Source organism: Lipotes vexillifer, unplaced genomic scaffold (genome assembly GCF_000442215.2).
Source record: "Lipotes vexillifer unplaced genomic scaffold, Lipotes_vexillifer_v1.1 scaffold689, whole genome shotgun sequence".
NCBI classification, from domain to species: Eukaryota; Metazoa; Chordata; class Mammalia; order Artiodactyla; family Lipotidae; genus Lipotes; species Lipotes vexillifer.
Genome location: NW_006772359.1, coordinates 881601 through 905088, shown reverse-complemented (window position 1 = coordinate 905088; position 23488 = coordinate 881601). Strand labels below are relative to the sequence as shown.

Sequence of the window (23488 nt, the reverse complement as noted above, 5' to 3'; positions counted from 1 at the left end):
TTACCCTTGTCTTGGTAAAAACCTTAAGTCATTAAAAAAACCAGAAAAGGGCTTCCCTGGTGGCGCAGTGGTTGAGAGTCTGCCTGCTGATGCAGGGGACACGGGTTTGTGCCCCGGTCTGGGAAGATCCCTCATGCTGCGGAGCAGCTGGGCCCGTGAGCCATGGCCGCTGAGCCTGCGCGTCCGGAGCCTGTGCTCCGCAACGGGAGAGGCCACAACAGTGAGAGGCCCGCGTACCGCAAAAAAAGAAAAAAAACAAACCTGAAAAAAGTCTAAACAACACTGGACGGAGACAAAAGTGTAAATGTTTAAGCTGAAACCAAGCCATTGCCAGTGCAATAAACATCACATGGGCAGATAAACAGCCACCTCCCAGGTGGCAGACAGGGAATGCGTGTGCTGACGTGGCACGAGGGCCCAGCAGACCCCTGGGCACCTACCTGGGTGTGCAGGAGGGTACATGCAGAGCTTTAATGATCAGGACCAAATTTTATCTGGGAAACCCATGAAACCTCATATTCAACGTTCGTCATCTACAATATCAATTAATGCAGGAATCTTAAAAGTCAGATCCTGACCTCTGAAATGCAGGTCTCTGTAGAATAAAAATAGCCTGTGATTAAATCAATCAAACAAAACACAAAAACCTAACAAAAATAGACATTTATTAACAAGTTATAAAATTCTAAATCCCCCTTTAAAACAGAATCTTTAAAAATATAGGCTGGCAGAAGTCAAAACAATTTTATACTTTAAGGATTTAGTGTAACATCCTTTTCATTTACTAAAATGACTGAACACAACACTGGCAGGGCTTATTTATTCTAAAAGTTACACAGAGCTTTGTTCTAAAGCCGTAAGGCAAACTTTGAACGTCTCTCTTCTCGCTCTTCTGCCTGATATATCTCTGGACACTTCAGCTTTAAAGTCCGTGAATCCCTTAAGCACTCAGAAGCGCCACCTCGATTTGTGGTATTTCTTTGAGGAACAATGAGCCCCTAAGAGGAAGGGTCTTCACTGACTGGGGCTCATGGCCCAAAGGTCCCCAAGCCCATTGTAACGCTGACCGCTTCACACAAGTGGTCCCTTGAGCTTATTATTTATCAGTCAGTTAAATGAAGCCAACTTTTCCTGTCAGGACACCTGGTCAACATTCAGAGCTTGTCATCTAGCAGGCCTTCCATGGAAACCCTTGACTCAACCTGACTCCTAGAGCCTGGGGCCGGAAGCGCCAGCCGCAGGGGGTTAAGTATCAGGGAGAGCAGCCGCGATGTCCTTGCAGAGCCTGACGACGGCCTCCTCGTCACCCCCTTCCACATCCTCCGAGGCATCGAGGACCATCCGGACGTGGGTCAAGAGGGTGTCTGGCCGCTGGGCCCCCAGCCAGATGTCCTTAATGTACAGAGACACCAGGAACGCAGCGGCGGCTGAGGAAAGGGACAAGGTCATTAGAATGCAATCCGGTCAGTCAGAAAACAAGTCACCCGCCCACATGCACAGGGGCCCGGGGCTGTGCGAAGCCCCAGATGGCAGTGAGCGTGCACTGCCATAAATTAATTCCACCTTTGCTTGACTTTTAGGTTAACCTTTCTTGTTCATTTTAAAATTATCTTTTCATGCGATGAATGATGTGTGTGAAATGTAAAAAGAAAGTTACTACAAGTCAAGCCTCTTCCTTGGTGCTGACCACCCAGGCCAAGAACCACAACCGAAGTTTGGGAGGAGCGGCCCGGAGTAACTTCCCATCATCCTCTCAGTGGCACAGGTGAGAAGGTTTACAGGCCCAGACTCAATTCCCCAACTGCAGCCACAGGAGAGGGCAGGGCACCCCGGCTACCAGGTGAGCTCACCTGCCGCGCTGTGGGCCCGCTCCCCCTCGTGTCCCTCATCCCCCAGTGAAGGGTCCACCCTCCCGGATGGAGGAGCCACCTGCACGTGGTCACAGCCTCCCTCCTGTCCTCCTACAGCCTTTGCTGTTCCCTCGTCTGTGCAGTCACACCTTTATTAAGAACCTGCTAAGCGCCAAGCACATAAATTGTGTGACTTGTGTGTTTGTGTGCACACGTGTGTGCTCTTGTGCACGTGTGCTCGAGTGTACACACACACACACCTGGCTACGACATGAAACGTAACTCTTCACGTGGGTAATAACGGTAGAAACTTAGGGAAGCCACTGCTCTGCAGTAGAGCATCCCGGTGGGACACAAGGTTGTGACGTGAGCATCTTTCTCCACTGTAAGCAAAACCATTACTAAAGGTTTCTTTCACCTGAAGGCAAAGGCAGAGATTTCCTCTTCCCCTACACTCAGGGCCCCGTGGCCCTCTCCGCGATCCTCAGAACCGTGGAGGGGGGGCCCCCAAAGGCTTACGACAGGCTCTAAGGAACAGGAGATGCTCCCCACCCCAGGCCCACTCCCGCGTTTCTTCAGCCTCCGACCTGAGCACCAGGCTTACCTCGCGCGGCTGCATCCTCCGCGTTCAGAGAAGAGAGGTGGAGGGCCTCGAGTATCGGCCGGTAGGGGCTCCCGGCGGGGCCGCGGGCTGCCCCCAGCTGCAGCATGACAGCGTTGAAGAGGCTGGCTGCGCTCTGCTCGGGCCCCGCCAGCCCCTCAGCACCGCAGAACCTGCTGTACAGCCTGAACATGCCGCTCGCTACGGCACTGTCCTGAAGGAGGTCGGCCACTACCGCTGGCCGCGGCAAGATGCGGCTCCTGAGCCAGCCCAGGAGGCCCGCCGTCTCCACCCGGCCGAGCGGGCTTGCGGCCGCGGAGCGCAGCACCCAGCCGGCCACTAGGACGGTCACGGCGCCCACGGAGCCTAGGCCTTCGCTCTCAGGTTCGGGGTCAGGAAACGCGGGCCCCCAGTGGGTCAGGATGGACCTCAAGAGGCCCCTGCACTCCTCCAAGGTGGACGCCGGCAGCTCGGGGTCCACCGCCTCCTCGGCCTCCCCGGGCCTCCGCTTCCGGCCCCGGAGGACTTTGGTTCGGGCTGGCCCAACTGGCTTGTTCTTATCCTTGAGCATTTCTGTCTCACACACACACACACGCACACACACATAAACACACAACACACACACACATATGCACGCACACACGCGAGTGCACACACGCACACACACGTGCGCGCGCACACACACACACACACACACAGAGGAAAGAGAAAAGATGGTGAGACTGGTGTTCCGCCCACCCCCTAACACACACACAGATGCAGATGGTGGGGCAGCCCACGGGCTGTGCCCTCCCGGGACATCTCCCCACGCTTGGAGCACAGCGAGTGCTCAGTGCTTCCCTGTGACCTGTCGTTACTATTATCGTACCAGCCGAGCGCTGGTTAACGGCAGAGCTGGGACTCAAAGCCGGCCCCCAGCTCCCTCTCGGGCTATGAAGACGGACAGGCCCTGTCTCTAAGCTGCAGACATGCCGCTCAGGGACGGTTAAGATGCCGGCTGCTCCGCGGGGCAGCGAGCACAGCTTGGGGAGCGGGTCCGACACTCACTCAGCAGCTCCCTGACTTGGCATCTCTCCGCGGCTGCTCTCAGGTCCTCCTGGAGCCTGACGTCCCTCTCGACGAGGCTCCACTGGTGCAGGAGGACGAGGGCATCCCTGGTGGACAGCACAGTCTCGTTCACGGTGAAGCGGTTCATGTCCCTGAAGGCCTGCAGCACGGTGGCCCGGTACCTCAGCACGGAGTCGAGTGCCCCGAAGAAGCCGGTGAGCTGGGGGGAGGCCAAGGCGGGCCTGCGGGAGCCAACGCCACAGACTGAGCCAGGGCCACCTCCTCGTCCGGCAGCCCAGGACCTCGTCCTGCAGCTCAGCACACCGTCCACTCACAGCCCGGGCGACCCTTTACAACAGACAAGAGCGTGGAGCCCAGCGCACAGCACAGGAAACGGGGAGCCCCTCCAGGGGAGGCAGAATGGGGCCCAGAGTCTGAGCTCCACCTGGAGGCACAGAAAGCGCTCTGGAAACCGGGAGAGCTGGGCAGAGCCTGTGGTGAGGGCGCCAGCTGCTGCGCTAAACAGCTCCAGGACCGCTAGTTCCTCTCCGACTCCAGAACTCTCAGCCTCGAGGGAAAAGGCTCAGCAAAGCCCGGGGACGGCACCACCCACGGCCAAACCTGACGGTGGGCACTGCGGGGACGCACATCCCTCCGAGTTCTAAGGAATTTAAAATTCAAAACCATCTGCCTTCCACAATTTTAACATTTACGATCAGTATTCTGAATAACAATCGGTTCTCAGAGACCAACGTGTCTTGGGACAACCCCAAAATAAGAAACGGGCGCTCTGGCATGAATCCAACAATTGAATTCTGAACAACAGAAAACCAAATGCCTGGTTCTTTATCAAGGAAGTTTCATTCTGAGATGACAATCCATTTGCTATCGATCCTCTGGTTTCAATCAGCATACCCCTGTTCCCAAATCAGAAATCTGAGGGCACACAATGTATTTTCTCTAACACAGCAGAATCTGAGAAGAACTGAGCTCTCCTGAGGAAACCAAGAGTGTAATTCCAAGGGGAAGATACTGAAATTTTCAGGAATTCATGGATAAGGGAGCCCACAGGCTAATGAAAGTGGAGGCGGGTCTGGGAACAGCTTAACTTTCCTAGGCTTAGCTCATGGAAAATACGTTCTTTCTATAAAACATTCTGAGTGCTTGGATCCAAAGTCCAATAGATGGTTTGCTGCTAAAAATGATCTGGCATGACAGGCTTTAGGTTTTTCGAGTGTGCTAAGTTCTCACGGCCTTGAAAGGAACGTCCTGAAGTTGACACGGAAAGAAGAGCAGCTGAAGTAGGTTTCCTGATGTCACCGAAGGGATGGCAGCCCCCGCCCAGAGCCTACCTGTGGAGCCGTGACTAAGGGGAGGCCGACAGGTGACCTCCAAGGGGTCACGGCCAGTGGGGAGGGGCTTACCTCAAGTGCTTCGCGAGCACAAGGAAAACGTAGAGGAACTCGTCGACCAAGTGCAGGGCGAGCAGCTTCGGGGGCTCCTGGGACCCAGGCTTGCAAGGAGGCTGCTCCCCTGCCTCCACGCCTCTGTCCCCCAGGGTGGTCACCCACAGCGTGTGCAGCAGGGAGATGAGGTTGGAGAGCAGCGGAGTCTCCAGGAACCTGAAACCAAATGTGGGAAAGTCCACTGTCTGCCACATCCTCCTCTCCCAGTGACATCTCCTGGAGGGAGTGGGCGGCAACCATGGAAGAGACTGCGGCGGTGGTGACCATCCCAAGTGGCAGACTTCTCCCCTCTCCCCCAACCATCTATCCTCGCACCTCCCGCTACAGTCCCCAAAGAGGGGGACACAGCATCTAAGTGAACACAGGATGTCTGCTACAGAAATGCAGCTCCACCCCAGGGCGAGGCCCCAACCCTCCTTTCTAGACAGCCAATCACCTCAGTCCCCACTAAGGGACATTCTGGAGCCGCTGCGGATCCGTAAGGAGAGCCTTCCCGCCCACGAGAACAACTCAACCCTAAAGCATAAAGGTAACGGCCAGGAACAGATAATCAGCCAATGCTGCCTTTAGATATAAGACATTACTTTCTTTCAGAGAAAAATCTTTTAATTCTTTTTCAAAAATGCACAAAAGGAAAAAAAAATGCATGAAAGAGCCTGGATATCCCCAGGCTTATCATCATAGGTAGCCGTTTCAAAGAAAGATCCCTGCCACCAAGGGCTGTCTGCTGAGACAAGGTCTTCATCTTTTCACACAGCCTCAAACTTAGGAGAGTATTAGGAATATAAACAGATCACACTATGGACTGAACCGTGCCCCCCGCCCCATTCAGATGCTGAAGCCCTAACCCCAATGGGACTATATTTGGAGGTGCGGCCTTTGGGAAGCCATTAGGTTTAGAAGTCATGAGGATGGAGCCCCCATGATGGAATTAATGTCCTGTAAGAAGAGAAAGAGACCAGAGCTCTCTCATTCTCTCTCCCTGGTCATGTGAAGACACACTCGGCAGTGTGTATGCCAGGAAACGAGCTCTCACCAAACCCAACCATGCTGGCCCCCTGATCTCGGACTTCCAGCCTCCAGAAGGCGAGAAAATGAAACTGTGTCGTTTGAGCCACCCGGTGACAGCAGCCTCAGTAACAAGATAAACACCCACTCCAGCCCTCGACGCCGCTCCGGCACCGGCTCTTCACCGAGCACCTTGACCCTGGGCGGGAGTGCAGTGGGAACCCACATCACCGCACGAGCGGTCCTGAAACAGAAGCTCCCTGTTTCTGCCTCAGGAAGGGCAGAGACCTTGAAACCTCAGATGGGGGACCCCACTCCAGGGGAGGAGCCTGGACTTGGCACAAGAGATGGAAAGGTGGTGTAGAGGATGCTGCTTCGGGAACACAGATTCTCCGGGACACTTCCGGCGGACACGAGCGATGGCAGGAGGCGCCACGGTCTCCGCGTCACTTCCTTCTGCTTGACGCACAGCACACACACTCTCTTGCTCTCACACACACACACAGACACAGACACACAGACACACACAGACACACACACACACACACAGTCACACACAGACACAGAGACACAGACACACAAACACACACGGTGCTTACTTGCTCTCCAGGATGTGTAGGATCCACGTTAAGAGGCTGTAATCCCGCAGGATCTCATAGGCAGATTTGGCATCCCGGGCAGCATTCTGCAGAATTTCCAAAATCCAATTCTGCAAACCCAAAACAAAAAGTTACTCTTCAGTGGGAAAACCTGACTTACTTGATCCAGGAACACTTTAAAAAATAGAATGGTATGTTCCAATTACAGGCGGTGGCTGCACGTGCCATCTGCTAAGTCTGTAAGGGTGGTGGCCATGTGGGACCACCCTTCCCCACAATGACAGCCAGAGGACACAGACGGCCACAGCGAGCTCGGGCCCGGGGACGCCCACCCGCTAATCCATCACAAGCAGAGACACAGCATGGAAGCCACACGGCCCGCATCTGGGGCAGCCTGAGTGGGGAGGAGGGTGGGCCCATTTCTAGCCCAGCCATGAACTGCTGGCGGCTCATTCGTTGCCTTGATTTTACCACCTGGAGGGGACAGAAAGATGGGACTCCTGCTGGAACTGTTAACTGGGTGCTTTAGAGTTCTCACATGCTGTAAAAAATAGAAATCTACCGTACTCGAATTCGGTTTATTCAAACTCACTCCTATTTACCCACATTTTACATGATACCAGAAGCAGAAGCTGACCGGGCTAGAAATTAATCAAAATACTGATGAATTCTCCCAGTTGTGTCTCACACAACATGAGCTCTGGCTCCAGGGGCAGAGCTAATGTGCAGACTCCCTCGTCAGCTGTGAGGCAGGCAGTTTCGACTCCAAACTCATTTTCCCAGCCAAGTTTTGATAACCTGCAGCTTCTGTGCATCGTGAGACATCCTGGTGGCTCGGCGTGTCTCCAAGCACTCAGTCATTTATGGGGTGACAAGTTTCTAGAGCTTTCAGCCGTTCCAGGGCCACCTGGGTACTCATTACCTCCCTCCCTCTCCACAGGCCCTGCCCCCAGGCCAGGGCACCAGAAGCTAACGTAGAATCGGGAGGCCAGGCTGGGTGAGGCTCCACAGATGGAACCCCGCGCGCAGGCCCAGGCCTCAGCCCCCCAGGAGCACTGGCCGCCTACCTGGGCCACGGCGTCACAGAGCGGGCTGCTGAAGAAGCACAGGATGATGTGCAGGACGCCCCGCCGGGCACAGAGCGCGTAGCAGTGCTTGTCCCGCATCCCCTGGCGCAGAAGCCCAAACATCCACTCCCGCTCCGTCTTCTGCTGTAACCCAAGCGACCAAGAAACTATCGTTAAAAAAGTGAAGGCCTTTTCCCCTGAAAATTCTTCAAACGCCAGTACTTTCAACTGGGGGCAAAGGCTGCAGCACAGCCGCCCCACCCTCCATTTCGGGGTATGTTATTAAAAACCCTCCATCTCCTCTCTGCTTCCATTTCTCCAGGTGAGGAATAAGGGACCAGGTCAAGTTTACACGGTGAACTGTGCTTACTCACAGGGGGTGTTCTGTAAAAGCACATTAGCATTCAACCCAGTGCTTCACCAAGAAAATACAACGAGGAGGCCATGACTCGAGGCCACTGCAGTAGTGTGTGAGGTCTAAGAAGCCACCCAAGAATCCAGGTGTGGAATGGGAAGCGTTTCCACACATAGGCCCGCCTGGCCCCCAGCTCCACCCCAGCCTGTGCCCTGTAGGTGGCAGTCTCCCCGGGGAAACGTCAGCGCAGTGGCTGAGCATCCCATTCAGGAGCCTTCCCAGGAACCCGAGACCTCAGAGCATTACCCCGAAGTCTGAGCTGCAGAAGAACTGGTAGAAGCCTGGAACTTTGCTCATGTCCAGGTACTCGTGGGACAGCAGGAACTTGTTGACCTTCAAATACATGTGCTCCTCTGTGAACACAAGCAGACGGCCACTCACCACAGTGCCAACAGGACACCCCGTGGCCAGCTGCAGTAGGGAAGTAGGGCCCTGGGGGGGTCAGACATAAATCCCTGCCCCCTCGGGCTTTCCAATCCTTACCCAGGTTATTAGTTCTCAAGAATTAAAATGCAGTTAAGACACCTTAGTTCCACACAGCACATGGGCTTCTCTTGCGGCCCAGGAACCACGTGAGGATGTCCAGCCCTTCGGAGACGCCACCCCTCCCCAGGCATCAGCCCACTGCCTAAACTCTAATCAGCTGGTGGGGAGAGTGGGGCCTGGCCACACTTCAGACAGCACAGGGCTAACACCCAGCCCATCGGCCTCCCACTGAGGAAACTGCCACAGCAAAGGGGGCTCACACGTGCCCTGGGTCACTTGGCCCTTGAATGCAACGGGGCCGACACCTCCTCCCCCAGTCCCAACCCTGGACCACTGATGCTGCCCTGTGCTCCAACACCGACAGGAGGTCTGATGTGGGACAGCTTGCCTGGGGGCACAGACTGGATGCGAGGCCAAGACCATCCACCGTGACCTCTGCTGCGGTATTTTCCAGAAGAGTTTGTTCCTTTGGAGTCTACATGGCTAATTACCTTCTTTCCTCCCATAATTTCTAAGGTAAAGAAAAAACCATGTAATAAAAATGATACGGGGGGGACTTCCCTGGTGGCACAGTGGTTAGGAATCCGCCTGCCAACACAGGGGACACAGGCTTGAGCCCTGGTTCGGGAAGATCCCACATGCCGCAGAGCAACTAAGCCCGTGTGCCACAACTACTGAGCCTGCACTCTGGAGCCCACGAGCCACAATGAAGCCCGAGTGCCTAGAGCCCGTGCTCCGCAACAAGAGAAGCCGCCGCAATGAGAAGCCCACGCACCGCAACGAAGAGCAGCCCCCGCTCGCCGCAACCAGAAAAAGCCCGCACGCAGCAACAAAGACCCAACGCAGCCAAAAATAAAGATACGGAGATGAAAATCAAATCTGAATTCTAACAGCAACTTGACTACAGATTGATTGTGGGGCCTTGAACAAGCTATTTAACCTTGGGGGCCCCAGCTGGGAGGTTGTCTCCTCATCTAAAAACAACCATGTTACCTCCAAAGAACCCTGTGGTCCCTAACGTTATCAACATTCTACGACTTTTCACTAATTACCAACAAAAAAAAAGGTCCTATGATAGACTGACTTGTGCTCACACTACCTCGGCAGTGCCCTGCTGTGAGGAACAAAGCAGAGTGTTTTTGGTTCCATGCCCTGGGTGACACCTGCACTGGGACCCACAGGCCACTTGTCCTCTAGCTGGTGAGCTACACCGACACTGACCCCCGAGCTCAGAGCGGCAGCTGCCAGCATGGACGGGCCTCCGTGTCAGGTCCCTCTAAGTGCTCACGTATGAATCCGTGACGCCCTCGAGCAGTCCCTTTGGTGGGAGCTGTGATTTGCTTTTATCACAGCTTTATACCCCTACAGGCAAACAGGAACACATAATCTTCCCCCATCATACACACTCTTCTGCGCCATGCACGTGTGACCCTGATCTGTCTCCCTCACATGTGTGGTGGACTGCTTATGCCTGCGGGATGAATGCCTCCAAGCGGCCTTGCTCAGCCTCAAAATTTCCACCTCACCCCAACCTGATTCTGTCAGTGGTACCTGGTTTCAAAATTTGCAAGGCTGCTTTGGCGATGAAGAGAGTCAAGGTAAAGGTGAGTCTCATGTTCTTAGTTCGGATCCCGTTCCGGACTACGTCCAACAGGTACAGTACCTTCAAACCAGGAAAAAGGGGGGGGAAAAAAAAGAGAATTTGCAGAACGGCTGTGATCAGCTTTATCTTGTACAGCCTAAACCATGGCTTTGCAGAGTGGCCTGCTCCTCACACCCCAGGGACCACCCAAGGTGACGCCTGTTCCCACCACCTCAGGGCTCAGCTTCTGAGGCTCTGTGTGCCCTGGGTGACAGCTGCCGTCACCCCTGAGTTCAACAGAATTAGAACTGCTCTGCCCACCGCGACACAAGAAGACCACTTGTAAGGGGAGACCTGTCTCCATCTCCTGGGGCTGAGGACTGGAGACAGCCTCAGGCGTCACTCCCCCCTCCCCCAGCAGAGGACAGACTTTGTCCTGTAACAGTCTCCTGGCAACGCCTCCGATCTCCTTAGGAAATCCTTCCACCAGGCTGGGTGGGGCGGGGAGCCATCCCCACAGCCCCGCTCACCTGGGGCTGCTCCCGGAAGCGTGCTCCCTCCAGCTGTGAATAGTAGGCTGCCAGCACAGAGTAGGCCGCGGCTCGCATCGGGGGGTCATAGCTGCTGAGGGCTGTGACAGTTAGGCCCAGAGCATTTGAATCCACAAATTTCCGACAATCCACCACAAATTCTGAGGGAAATAAAATACAGCATTAACTACACACACACACACACACACACACACACACACACACACACACACGCGCGCTATGATTCCGTGACGCTCGTGCAACATGGAGAATTCCATTTGCTCTTGCGTCTTACCACCATCAGCTACGTGTGCGTGCTAGGTACAAGAAATGCAAGTCTTCCTCCTGCACTCCTTAACTTCTGCTAAAGCCGGGTAAAAGACTGTCTCCCCTTCCGTGGCAATAATCACATGCCTTCAGTTTCTAAGATGCTTGTAAATCCCAAGAATCCCAGGAATCTTTCATTACTTCTCACAAATACCCAGTGAACCAGAGATCAGAGGTGACATTCGGACCCACCACTGAGATCCCAGCATGCGGAGGCCTGGGGGACACAACCGGAGGGTCAGCAGAGAAAGCCGGCTCTCGGGTCTACCCTGTTCAGCCCTTGGCCTCTGAGTTCCCACCTACAAACACGGCCAAGGAAAATACGTAAGGCGGCGATGCTGGGAGATACAGCCAATGCGAACTGGTCTGAGCTGGACTATCGATTTTACGAAGGATTAACTTATATCCACTCTGCAACCCTAGTTCTTTCTTCAAACAAATGATAGAAATCTCACAGAAGAGCGCCTCACCAAGCCTGAACAAAAGCTACAGCCCAGAGCTTGCTGGCTGATATTCTCTCACCTGTGAGGCCCTGAAAAACTCACGTCACTCCAGGAGAGGATGTGATGGGAGAGAAGGTCGGATACATGAGGGGACCCACGTGATCACACCTGCAATTCAGGACACTCCAAATCCTCTTTAACAAAAACCCAGGCCTTTTTACAATATAAACATTGTCAAGAAAAACCTCAGAAGGGGATAGGTCACCTGGGGAGGGTGAGATGAATTAGGAGATTAGGTTTGACATAAGTACACTGTAAATCAACTACACTTCAATAAAACAAACAAAAGACCAAACAAACAAAAAAGAAAAATGCACTAGATGGGCTGATCAGCAGATTAGACATTGAAGAAAAAAAGAACAGTGAAGCTGAAGACAGCAACAGAATCTAACCAAACTGAAACACAGAGAGAAAGAAGAATTTTAAAAACATGAGCATCACTGAGCTGTGGGACAATTTCAAGCAGGCTAATACATGTATAACTGGAGTCCCTAAAAATAAAGAAATAATGGCCAAAACTTTTCCAAATTTGACAAAACCACAGACCTACAGGCCCAAGAAGCTCAATGAACACCCCAAACACAAAAAACATAAAGAAAATTACACCCAACCTTATCATAATCGAATTGCTTGAAACTGGTGATTAAAAAAATCTTAAAAGTGGTCACAAAACATAGAGCGGAACAAAGATAAGAACACTATTTCTTGTTAGAAACAATGCAATCCCGAATCAAGGTGACAACATCTTTAAAGTACAATAAGAAAAAAACCTGTCAACCGAGAATTTCCTACCCCGTGAAAATCTTTCAAAAGTTAAGACTAAAAGCTGAAAGAATTGATCACCAACAGCCTTGAACTATAAGAATTCTTGAAAGTATTTTGAGGAGAAGGAAAATGACAGAAGACGGAAATCTGGATCTACACAAAGGAATGAAGAGAACAAGGAATGATAACTATGGGGTAAACAAAATATTTAAATCCCTTGAAAAGGTAATTGACAGTCTGAAGCAAAAACAACCACATATTGTAGGCTTTTTAACATTTATCAACAGATGGAAAATGTATGATAATTATAGCGCAAAGCCAGGAGGGGAGAGATATATACTGTTGTAAATGCTTCTACTATCCATGAAGTGGTATAATCTCACTTGAAAGTAAACCACAATAAATTGAAGACGTACACCATAAACCCTAAAGCAACCAACATACACATGCACACAAAAACACATATACACACACACACGTACATATGCTGACAAGCACACACACAAATTATAGCTAAAAGCCAAAAAAGAAGATAAAGTGGAATCAGATCGATAATCACATTAAATTTAAATGGTGTATACATTCCAATTAAAAGGCAGAGATGGTCAGATTGGATATAAGAACAAAACTCAAGTATACGCTGTCTACAAGAAACCACTTTTAACCTCAAGATGCAGATTTTAAGTAAAAGGATAGAGTGGTGACTATTTTGAAATGTAGAGAAATAGGTAATCACTATGTTATACACCAGGAACTAACAGTGTTGTAGGTCAACTATACTTGAAAGCAACAAACAAACCCACAGGAAAAGAGATCAGATTTGTGGTCACCAGAGGCAGGAGGCAGGAGGAGGGAAAATGGATGAAGGCTGTCAAAAGGCACAAACTTCCAGTTATAAGATAAGTAAGTACAAGGGATGCAATGTACAACATGGTAAATATAATTAACACTGCCGTATGTTATATATGAAAGTTGTTAAGAGAGGAAATGCTGAGTTCTCATCACAAGGAAAAAAATTTTTATATTTCTTTAATTTTATATGTATATGAGATGACAGATGTTCACTAAACTTACTGTCGTAATCGCTGCATGATGTATGTTAAGTCAAGTCACTATGTTGTACACCTTAAACTTATACAGTGCTGTATGCCAATTATATCTCAATAAAACTGGAAGGAAAGAAAAAGTAAAAGGATGGAAAAAGAGTAATCAGAAGACTCTTGGGCTCTAAAAGCTTATGGACTAAGTTTTCTCATTTCTAACAAGTGACTACTTTTGATGGGAGGGGGAAAAATGCCAAATGCTTTATAAAGCATCAAACTGAGGGATAAAATTATATTGTTTTGGAAAAGATGAGATATGTTTAAGATACACCTACATACCTACATAACAAACACACATAAGTGGAATAAATCTGGAAAAGAGAACACTCTAAACATTTAATATTACACTCACTAAAAATAGCTAGTACTTAGCAGGGATAGTTTTAGTAATCACTGACACTCTCTAAGACAAAAGGATTTTCCACGTGTCCATGAGGAAAAGTCAATTTCATGTTCTGTGGTCATCTCTGTTATTCTCCGGAAGTCTTGGCTTTGTAACATGTATGGAAAAGAGCTTCCCTTGAGTGTTGAAAACATAATAGGCTATCAAAAAATAGTTATAAATACCATTCCCTTTGTTTTAAGAACTTCATAAATAGAGATTCGGCCTTGTGATAACAGATTTTCAAACCAAAATGGCTTAACCAGGACAATTATCAAGGATTAAAAGAAAAAGCACCCCACGTTTTATGGGCTTTGGTGGCAGTGCAGCTGTGCTGTCGGAGCATAAAGAGCTGTTCATCACGCCTCCTCTCACACCATCTCCTAGAGGTGGCCTGGCCAGGAAGGCTCGTCACAGGGAGCGGTCCATGGAGCCTGTGTCCAGTGGTCTGGTGAGAACTGCACGTGGGCCTCCCTGTTCTGTGAATTAGGAGCCAGAGAGTTCAGCCCGGTTCTCTTGAGGACAAGAATTTGCTGTGGAAAAAGCATTTGTCACTGCCATTGCTAACAGCCTTGGCTGGCCCTGCTTTTCAGCCAAGGACTCAAAGAAAAGCAGCAGTAAGGTTAAGAAAACAGGTTCCCTTTTCAGCAAAGGGTTGACATGGAGCAGTGAGACGAGTTTCTCTGAAGCCTGGCCACCATGCATACAAACTAATCAGATTTGTGGTCACCAGAGGCAGGAGGTAGGAGGAGGTGACCCAATTTAGGACTGCAGAATGTTTAGCAACACTTGGACCCAGGTGCCACTGCAGGAAGTAAAAACATGCTGTGGAGAACTTCTGCTACACACAGCATGGATGAATCTCACAAATATAATGTAGATAAATGAAACTGATACAAAAGAATATAAAGTGTTTAATGCCATTTACATAAAGTTCAAATACAGGACACTGGTCCCGACTGGGGAGGAAGGGGTACTGGCCAGGAAGGGGCCCGAGGAGGAGCTGCCGATTATGTTCTGTTCCTATCTGGCCAGTGGTTTCACCAAAACTTGAGCCACACATATATGATTTGCACTGGTGTCTATATATCACACTTCAATAAAAGTTTACTTAAAACACTGTTCATGTTTAGTTATCCACCAGGGCAACAGTAAATGGAATAGTAACTTTTTAAAAAATAATCAAAGAAAAGATTCGTGACAATTCAACCACGGTAAACCTTTGGCCATTATACTGTTCACAGATTTCTGTTCTGTTCAACTTATCATTTTACTGCTAGGAATTTTCCTCTCCTGTTGAACTGGTATTACTTCCTTTTATCAGATGATGAAATTTGTTTAAAATATTATGCTTCCATTTTTTTGTTGTTCTAGATTATAAGCAGCCCAGAGCAAAATTTAAAGCACCTAGTTGTTCTTGGTTTGCTTATCTGTTTTGCATAACTGTTTCCCTATATCCACTTACATGCTTTGTAAAATTTTCTACTTCAACATGAATGATTTTGGTGTAAGCAGTATTTTAAGCTACTGCAAGTCCTTTCTGGGTAGACATGCTCTGCAAATTTCTCTACCTATATTATACCAATAAAATGCAAAAGCGGCTGTATTTGGAGATTTCCCTAACTTGAAAGAGCATTTACTAGTTACCTCTCTTCACAAAAGGCCTTCCAGATCCTGTCCTTCCCCCTTCCCCCCACTATCCAAGATTCTGGGAAAAACACTGTCCTGATTTTTACTATTTCTCTACTGTTTCCCAAGCCTTTGCCTTCTGTCTCCTAAAAGCTCTCCTGAAAGAGCAACAGACTGAATGATTTGGTATAATTCACTCAAGTTGCATCATATTTTTAGACTGTGGAAAATCTATTTTCATGTTTGATGAGAAACAGACTTAGCCAGCACTGCCAAGACCTGGGGGGCATCAAAGAGCATAGTAGATGTGCCTCACTTAGCCGCTGCTAATAGCCACCAGGGCAGTTAAGATATCTGCTGGCCATCATCATCATCTGACATTTGCATGAAATGAAATGCCCCTGCTCTCTTGCAAAGAAACTCTAGCTCAGCCCCAGAAGCCAGTGCTCATGGAAGGGCTAGTCTCTGAGGACACAGCCCTCTCATCTTGCTGTTAGGAACTAAGGGCAGTAGTACAGGATCAGCAAATCCGTAAGGAAGAGCATTTGAGTATAAACAGACCATCAAGTTTAAAAGGGGAGAAAACAGGGCAATCAGTGAGGCATGGTTTCCTGGTGCACCTAATCTACACGGCCATTCCAACCAGGAGGGAGGAGGAGGGAGGGAGCCCCTCAGGCTTCACGCTGGCTGGTCCCCACTGGGCATCGGAGGGACCCTAATACAGAGGAAGGACGAGGCTCCCGCTTGGTGCCAGTGGAGGCCACGTGAGGAGCAGTAACGGCCACTCCTGCCCTCCTAGCCAGGAGGTGTCAGTGCGGGGGCGCCAGGATTCCCCAGCCCGGCAGTAACCAGGAGGAAGGGCGAGGAGGACAGATGGAGGACTGACAAGTGGGGACGGGATCGGAACACCCACAGGCGAAAAAATGAAGCTGGACCTAAACTTCACACCTTATACAAAAATTAACTCAAAATAGGCCACAGACTTAAATGTGAAACCTACAACTATAAAACTTTCAGAAATAAACATGGGAGAAATTCTTTAGGATGGAGCGATGGGCAAAGGGTTCTTAAGACTTGACACCAAACATGACCCGTAAAAGGAAAAACTGATAAACTGGACTTCATCAAAACTGAAAACTGCTGCTCTTTGAAAAACTCTGTTAAGAAGTGAAAAGATAAGCTACACAGTGGGAGAAAATATTTGCAAATCACATATCAAACAAAGGACTAATGGGTACAATATATAAAGAACCCTCAAAACTCAACAGCAAAAACAAACAAACAAAACCCATTAGAATAAATAGGCAAAAGACATGAACTGATGTTTTACCAAAGAGGATTACAGATGGTAAATAAGCCACAAGATGTTCATCATCATTAGCCATTAAGAAAATGCAAATTCAGGGCTTCCGCGGTGGCGCAGTGGTTGAGAGTCCGCCTGCCGATGCAGGGGATGCGGGTTCGTGCCCCGGTCTGGGAGGATCCCACATGCGGCCGAGCGGCTGAGCCCGTGAGCCATGGCTGCTGGGCCTGTGCGTCCAGAGCCTGTGCTCCGCAACGGGAGAGGCCACAGCAGTGAGAGGCCCGCGTACCGCAAAAAAAATACACACCGATCACCGACAAAATGCCCCAAACCAACAGACCTGACCAGCCTGGGAATCAGACGCTGGCCTTTACCAGCATGTACTGATACACGTTTCTGTTCTTTCTGTCTCTCCGAAGCATTCACCCACAAAGATTCCCACCCTCAGGGTAGGAGACACAAAATGCAATTTCAAAAATATACTGAAACCAAGAAAAAGCCAACCTTAGCAGGCTCTCACTCATTGTCAAAGACAAAGTCTCCCATTTCTGCTGGTATGTGACCACTATTCAGTGAAAATTCAGAAAAGGCTCTTGTCATTAAAATTAGGAAAACATCAAAGACAAAGGGACACTCCCAGATTTTAAAATTATAATTAAAAAAAAAAATCACTGTGTATTCAAAACATTAACTGTTACTTTGCTGAAAATCACTGGAATGGAAAGGTGAGAAGGCAGCTGAAGATCCTTCAAGAATTATTTTCAAGATTAAGGTCCTAATTTGGTAATTATGGTAATAATCATGCCCCCTCAACCCACCCGGAAGGCTGCAATTACCTGGCCTGGTCAATTCACTGAAGAGATGAAGGAGGAAACAGGGGTCATAAAGGTCACTGAGATCCATCGTGCTCCTGTCTTTAAATATAGGTTCCTGTGTGTCCTGAAATAGCCCGAGACAAAAAGAAACGTGTGGTTCGACTGCATAAGCATAACACCATGTGAATGTTTACCCACTATTACCTAGAGTTCAAATTATTTTGAATATTCAAGCCCATTAAAAAATGGTTCTATTAAAAAAACAACAACAACAGTGCTTGTACATAAAATTATACCTTTGATATTTGCTTTTGTGGAAAGAAGTTATAAGAGAAACAAGTATGGCCAGTGCTGATAAGTTTTGAAGCTGGGTGGTGGGTATATGGGTCCTGTCTCTGTACCTTTGCATATGGTTGGAATTTTACTTATAAAAAGTTAACAAATCACAAGAAAAGCAGTGCTTGTATTTTATAGCAGCTAAAACCTGATGGCTTCTCCCTGGGCCCCCCGCACCTCGGCGGGCAGCAGCCTCCGGTTCTGGGGGAAGTGGAGGACAGTCTTCATCATGCGGTCCGGATCCAGCAGGCGGAGGATGTCCCCGACGCTTGGCTGCTGCCACAGTGACTTGCCCAGGCTCTGGCACGTCTTCTGATGCTCCACGGCCGCTGGGCCCCAGGCTAGCAGCCTAGAGCCGGATGGGAGAGCAGACTGGTCACAGGGCCCCATCGGGAACAGGGGTGACGATGGTGATGATGGCACTGCAGATAGCTTTGTTGAGCAGCTAGCACGCCAGGCACTGAGTACATGTCCTGTGTTGTACCATTTAATCCCCATGATAACTTAAGGGGAAGGTGGGAGTGATGGAGAGGTTGACAATGATGAGGGTGGTGTGACAGTGTCGGGGATGATGGAGGCCAACACTTACGGAGAGTTTATGATGTGCCAGGCACTATTCTAAGCCTCTCAGGTGTATTCATTTCACTTAATCTGCACGGCTATCCCATAAGGTAGGTACTAGTGTCATCCCTATTTTGCAAATGCGGGAAGAGAGACACAGAGAGGATCTGGAACGTTGCTCAGCTGGTCCCCTGCCCAGCTGGTAAATGGCAGAACAGGAATTCAAATTTGGGGAGTCTGGCTCCAGAGTGTGTGCTGGACACAGCGGCAGAACCCTGGCAGCTCAATGATGCTCTACTGATACAAACCTTTCCTCGTTGCCACGGGGCCGTGAGCGGACCAGGTCCACCGCACAGCCTTGGCGCCGTCCCCAGCTCTACCTTTCGCACCACCAGTCCCCATGGCAGCTGCCCAGAGAGGTCACCTTGCCTTCCTCCTGGAAAGCGACTGAACCCGTCCACGCCCAGGGCACCCTCGTGTGACTTCCATTAACCCGAGAGGGGGTTCTGAGGCTGTGGGGGTTGGGTAGGACGGCTCGCTCTTCACTGTGAGGGAGACTGCTTCTGTTTTCTCTCCTCTCCCTCGTGTACACAGGGGCTGTTCATTCCAGAAAGAATACAACTAACGCAGCACCACCTCCAAGGCAGTAAGTGGGTGAGGCCACGAGGGGAAGGGAGAGACAATGTTTATTCATGACCTGGGCTCTTTTAAGAGGCAGAAAGTGGTTCTCTTTACTGTTTTTTTTTTCGGGGGTGGGGGCGGGGGGGCTTCTAGGCTAATACATCTTTAATCTTTAAAAAGAAAAAAAAAAGAATTCTACAAGGGAAATATATTTTTCCCTTCCCTGCAGAGTTCTCCTGAACTATTTTTCTTGGCCCAGTAAGCTTACTTCCTGTCTCAGCACACAAAGCTCTTCTTATGTACTGGACAGATGCTGGGGTGCTGGTCCCAAATTAAGGAGAAAAGAAACTAGGGCGGCAAAGAGAATCTCAGATGCTGTCTATGAATAGCTTAACCCCGGCTCTTGCAGAGCTCAGGCAGGGCCCAAAGGGAGAGGCATCAGTCCAGCCCCTCAGGGCCCAAAGCCGTGCTGGCCAAGGAGCAAGCGGCCTCTGGGAACCCAGGAGAGACAGACAGACACAGAGACAGACAGACAGGAAAGAGACAAAACCAGGGACAGACACCACGTGCGCGTGCACACGCACGCACGCACAGACAAGGAAGAGGGCGGAATTAACATCCAGCCAGCGCTCCTCAGTCTTTTCCCAGATCCCCACCTAAGTCACTCCCACCTAAAGGAAGGCACCAAGAGAAAGGTTTTCAGAAGAATCAACTAGATGACCCCCAGGTCAGGAGTGAGTCTGAGGGCAGGTCTGTGACAGACACACACTGTCAACCAGTGAGGTGGCCCAGCCCAGACAGGCCCGGCCATCGGAGACCATCCTCACAGTGAGAGGCCAGAGCAGCCCACGCTGGCAATGGTGTGTGAGCCGAGGGGTCCACCCAGCCCCCCTTTTCCCTGGGGGAGCTCACTGGGTGGGGCCTTCAAGGCCTGCCGTTCTCACCTCCAGGCCCAGCGCTCACCTGAAGTTGACCAGGCTATGGTTGTTCTGTTCGTAGGCCCGCAGGAGAAGTAAGATCTTCTGGTCTAAAGTCAGTTGAGGGTCAGTTTAGAAAGCTTCCTGGTGACCCCCGAGACCTCATACACTCTGATCACACCGCCCAGTCCCCGCACCCTCACCCAGGACGCTGAGAGAGGCTCCGTAGGCCCCGAGGAGCACCGCGAAGTGGCTGCTCTCGCAGACAGAGGGGCACAGCCTCACTGCCACGGACATGAGGTCCACCAGCGCTTCTGGAAGAAAAGAACACTGAGATGCCCAGGATTACAGGGGGATGGGCACATGCAGAGTAAAAGTGGAGAAGGAAGCACTTCAGCAAACACAAATGCCTGAGATATCCTCTACACAGCACTGGTCTGAGGACTGTACCTGGTCCCTTCCCTGCTTTTTCCTTTTTTAAAATAAACACAACTTTGACGAGGCTGCCATCAGCCTCTCCAAGCCCCCTCCCAAACTCTCAGGCAACAAAGGTTTTTAAACCTAAGCATTTTTCTCCATGATTCTGTTACGAAACTCTCTAATGTTTCTCCTCCTTTCTGAAAGTGGGGAGCCTTTCTACTTTTTCTACTGCCTGTACCAGGAACTTGGGTAAGGGTTCTCTCCAGTTGAGCAGTTTATTACAGACCAGCTCTGCAGTGATTCTTAACCGTTTGGGGATGTCGATTTTGTCTCTAAACAGGGTATGGCTTCGGGAGGGCAGGACTCCTCAGACCTCTGCCATCTCCCTCAGTCTTCGCCATGCTAACGTAAATGCCCACCGAACCGACTAGGGAAGAAGCCTGGGCTGTACGAGTCCCTAGCAGGGACCTGCCAACAGGGACCTTCGAACCCTTCGCCCTTGATAAAAGTTTCAATCACCCCATTAAGACATTTAACGCAACTAAACAATTTCTCCCAGGTGAGAAACCCCCCACTCCTAACTCCCCCTAACTACCAGATTTTAACGCTCGCCCACGATACGGCAGAAAACCTTAAATCTGGCTTCTGCAGGCCAGCATAGGCTCTGAAGAGAGGTCTGCGTTTGCTGTATGACCCCAAGTCAGAGGAAACATTTCTTGAGCTTGGATTTGACAGACATGAAATATTCGGATACCGTTTGGGTAATGCTTTCTTAGCTCTGAGAACACGTGAAATCCGGGAATAAGCTCCGCGTCTGAAGTGGGAGGTGGGGTAAGGAATCACCTCTGATGGGACTGCCTGGGGTTTCCTCCTCTCCAGCTGTCAGCAAAGTGGGCAGGAACAGGGAGTGCTGGGTGAGCATCACGTGGACCACCGAGAGCTGAGTGAGCTGCGAGCGCGCGGTGTTTTCCGGGAGATACAGGAGCTGGACGGCAGCACGAAGGGCCTTTAAAAATGCATGGTCATGATACCGAAATCTAGGAGGGAAGAACCAAAGGGAAAACTAGCTTCATAAACAACAGAAAACCTTTTTTCTCGACATTTTATCAAGGAAAACTTCCAACATGTCACACAGGTGAGAATCCTAGAGTGCACAGTCATACACCCATCACCCAAATTACCCATGCTGCTGCAGCACACCTGCAACATCGCATACCTAGTCGCCCACCCATCACAGGGAGCACTTCTGACCTGGCCTACCTGCCAGGTCAGCTTCCCTCCTTCCTTCCTTTCAGCTACTCAAAACGCCCCTCTAACGGTTCAGAAGGCTTCTCATCTTAAATCCCTTTAGAACCCACTAAAGAAATGAAAGCATCATGCTCTGGAGAAAAAAGTTTTTAGTCATATGTGAATATTGTTAAGAATCACTTAGCACACAGGGAACATTCTAGAAATGCAAATTAACCAAAGACTCAAAGAAATGTCCTCATGTCACGAAGGTAATCCTCGGTTGCCATTAACCTCTGACTCACCTTCACTTATTTCTCTCTCTTGGGTATTTTTCTCTGTTTCAAACTGATGAATAATCAGGGAAATGAAAATTACAGGTGCAATGAAATACCGTTTCATGACTACCTGACGGCCAAAAAGAAAGAGTCTGACCATGTCAACTGCTGGTGAGGAAGCGAGGACAAAACGAACTTCCACACCATGTTACGTCAGCTTGGAGAACAAATCAAAAAATCTAGGAAAACTGGAGTTGTGCCCACATTAAGAGCCAGCAAGTGACCCCTCCCCCAGAAAATCTGGCACCTGGGCACAAAGAGACATGCAACGTTCACTGCAGGGTGGGGAGGGAGGAGGGAAGGAAAGAAGGGAGGTCCTGTCCACCAGTAGGACACTGGCTACATGAACTGGGGCACAGTCGTAAGACAGAATGACCCACAGCAGTAAAAAGCAATGACTTGGATCTCCATGTATCAACATGGGTAACTCAAAAACTTCTGAGTGCAAGAGAGGGACAATAAAGTGATACATCTGTATACAATGTCAAACTCAATAAACACTGCGGTTTATTGTTCAGAGACATACTGACATGCAACCAAAGTGTTAAACACACAGGGCCATGACAAAACTCAACCTCAGAAGAGTGACACTTTGGGGCAAGGGCGGGAAAAGATGCAATTAGGGCAAATAGAGAAAACTGTCAGCATTTATTACATCTGGGTGCTCCTGTATTGTTCTCTGCACATTTCTGGCTTTTAAAAAATATTTCAGTAAAAAAATTTATTTATTATTATTTTTATCGACCGTGCTGCATGGCTTGTGGGATCTTAGTTCCCTGACCAGGGATCGAACCCGGGTCCTTGGCAGTGGGAGCGCAGAGTCCTAACCACTGGACCACCAGGGAATTCCCAAAAAATATTTCATTTTTTAAAGGCTGCTTCTCTCATCACTGTTACAAGTACACACATGTCAACGGGCAAATCATTTTCCCTCCCCAACACTGCTGTCTTGTCTCGTCTGCCCAAAATGGGAGCAGCATCTGCTCCACCACGTCCTTTACACTAATAACAAGCTACACCACTGGCCCTGCACCAGCAAAGACACTCGCCGCCTTACCGAACAGCACCAAGAAAATAAATTCAACTTACTTGAGTCCAGTCTTCACAAATTTCTGCCAGTCACCAGGATCAACTTCATTAAGTGAATTCTAGGAATAAAGTAAGCAAGAAATATATGTGGAATATCCGAATTAATTTAAAATAGAGGACACAGAATTTAAATTACAGCCCTACAGTAAATATGGAATATAGTTATCTAGGCAATTCGCAAAAGCTTGTAGTTGCTTCTTACTTTGATTTTTTTAAACTGTTTTGTTATTTCCACTAGTAGCTCTGTCTTAGCATACCTATGATCACCAAATGACCAAAAGAAAACTCCCAAGTAGTTGTGTAACTTTCCCCTTTGTCCACCATTCTGAATAGCACTGACTGATCTGCGACACACAGAAGCGCAGCCACATGTGACTGTTTAAACACATGAGGGGACATCTACCCAGAGCAAGACCCCTGCACCCTAACAGGGCCAACGTAGGTCCACAGTCCCTGATGGGGAGAAAAATCTCCAAACGTGGTGCATTATGTTACATCGGA

The 23488-nt window shown here is 49.6% G+C and overlaps 1 protein-coding gene across 1 annotated transcript in view; it reads right to left on the bottom strand.

Annotated features, from left to right (window-relative positions):
- Positions 1–1245: 1245 nt before the first annotated feature.
- URB1 (URB1 ribosome biogenesis factor) overlaps positions 1246–23488 on the bottom strand; it is a 64714-nt gene continuing 42471 nt past the window's right edge. Inside the window, exons 25-39 of the mRNA XM_007447427.1 lie at positions 22988–23046; positions 21177–21370; positions 20117–20227; positions 19960–20023; positions 17992–18163; positions 17500–17602; positions 10652–10812; positions 10091–10202; positions 8300–8406; positions 7639–7782; positions 6572–6681; positions 4923–5120; positions 3499–3740; positions 2455–3024; positions 1246–1427 (exon numbers count right to left, since the gene is read on the bottom strand). Of these exons, the coding sequence (XP_007447489.1) occupies positions 1246–1427; positions 2455–3024; positions 3499–3740; positions 4923–5120; positions 6572–6681; positions 7639–7782; positions 8300–8406; positions 10091–10202; positions 10652–10812; positions 17500–17602; positions 17992–18163; positions 19960–20023; positions 20117–20227; positions 21177–21370; positions 22988–23046 (2529 nt within the window). The remainder of the gene's footprint in view (positions 1428–2454; positions 3025–3498; positions 3741–4922; positions 5121–6571; positions 6682–7638; positions 7783–8299; positions 8407–10090; positions 10203–10651; positions 10813–17499; positions 17603–17991; positions 18164–19959; positions 20024–20116; positions 20228–21176; positions 21371–22987; positions 23047–23488) is intronic.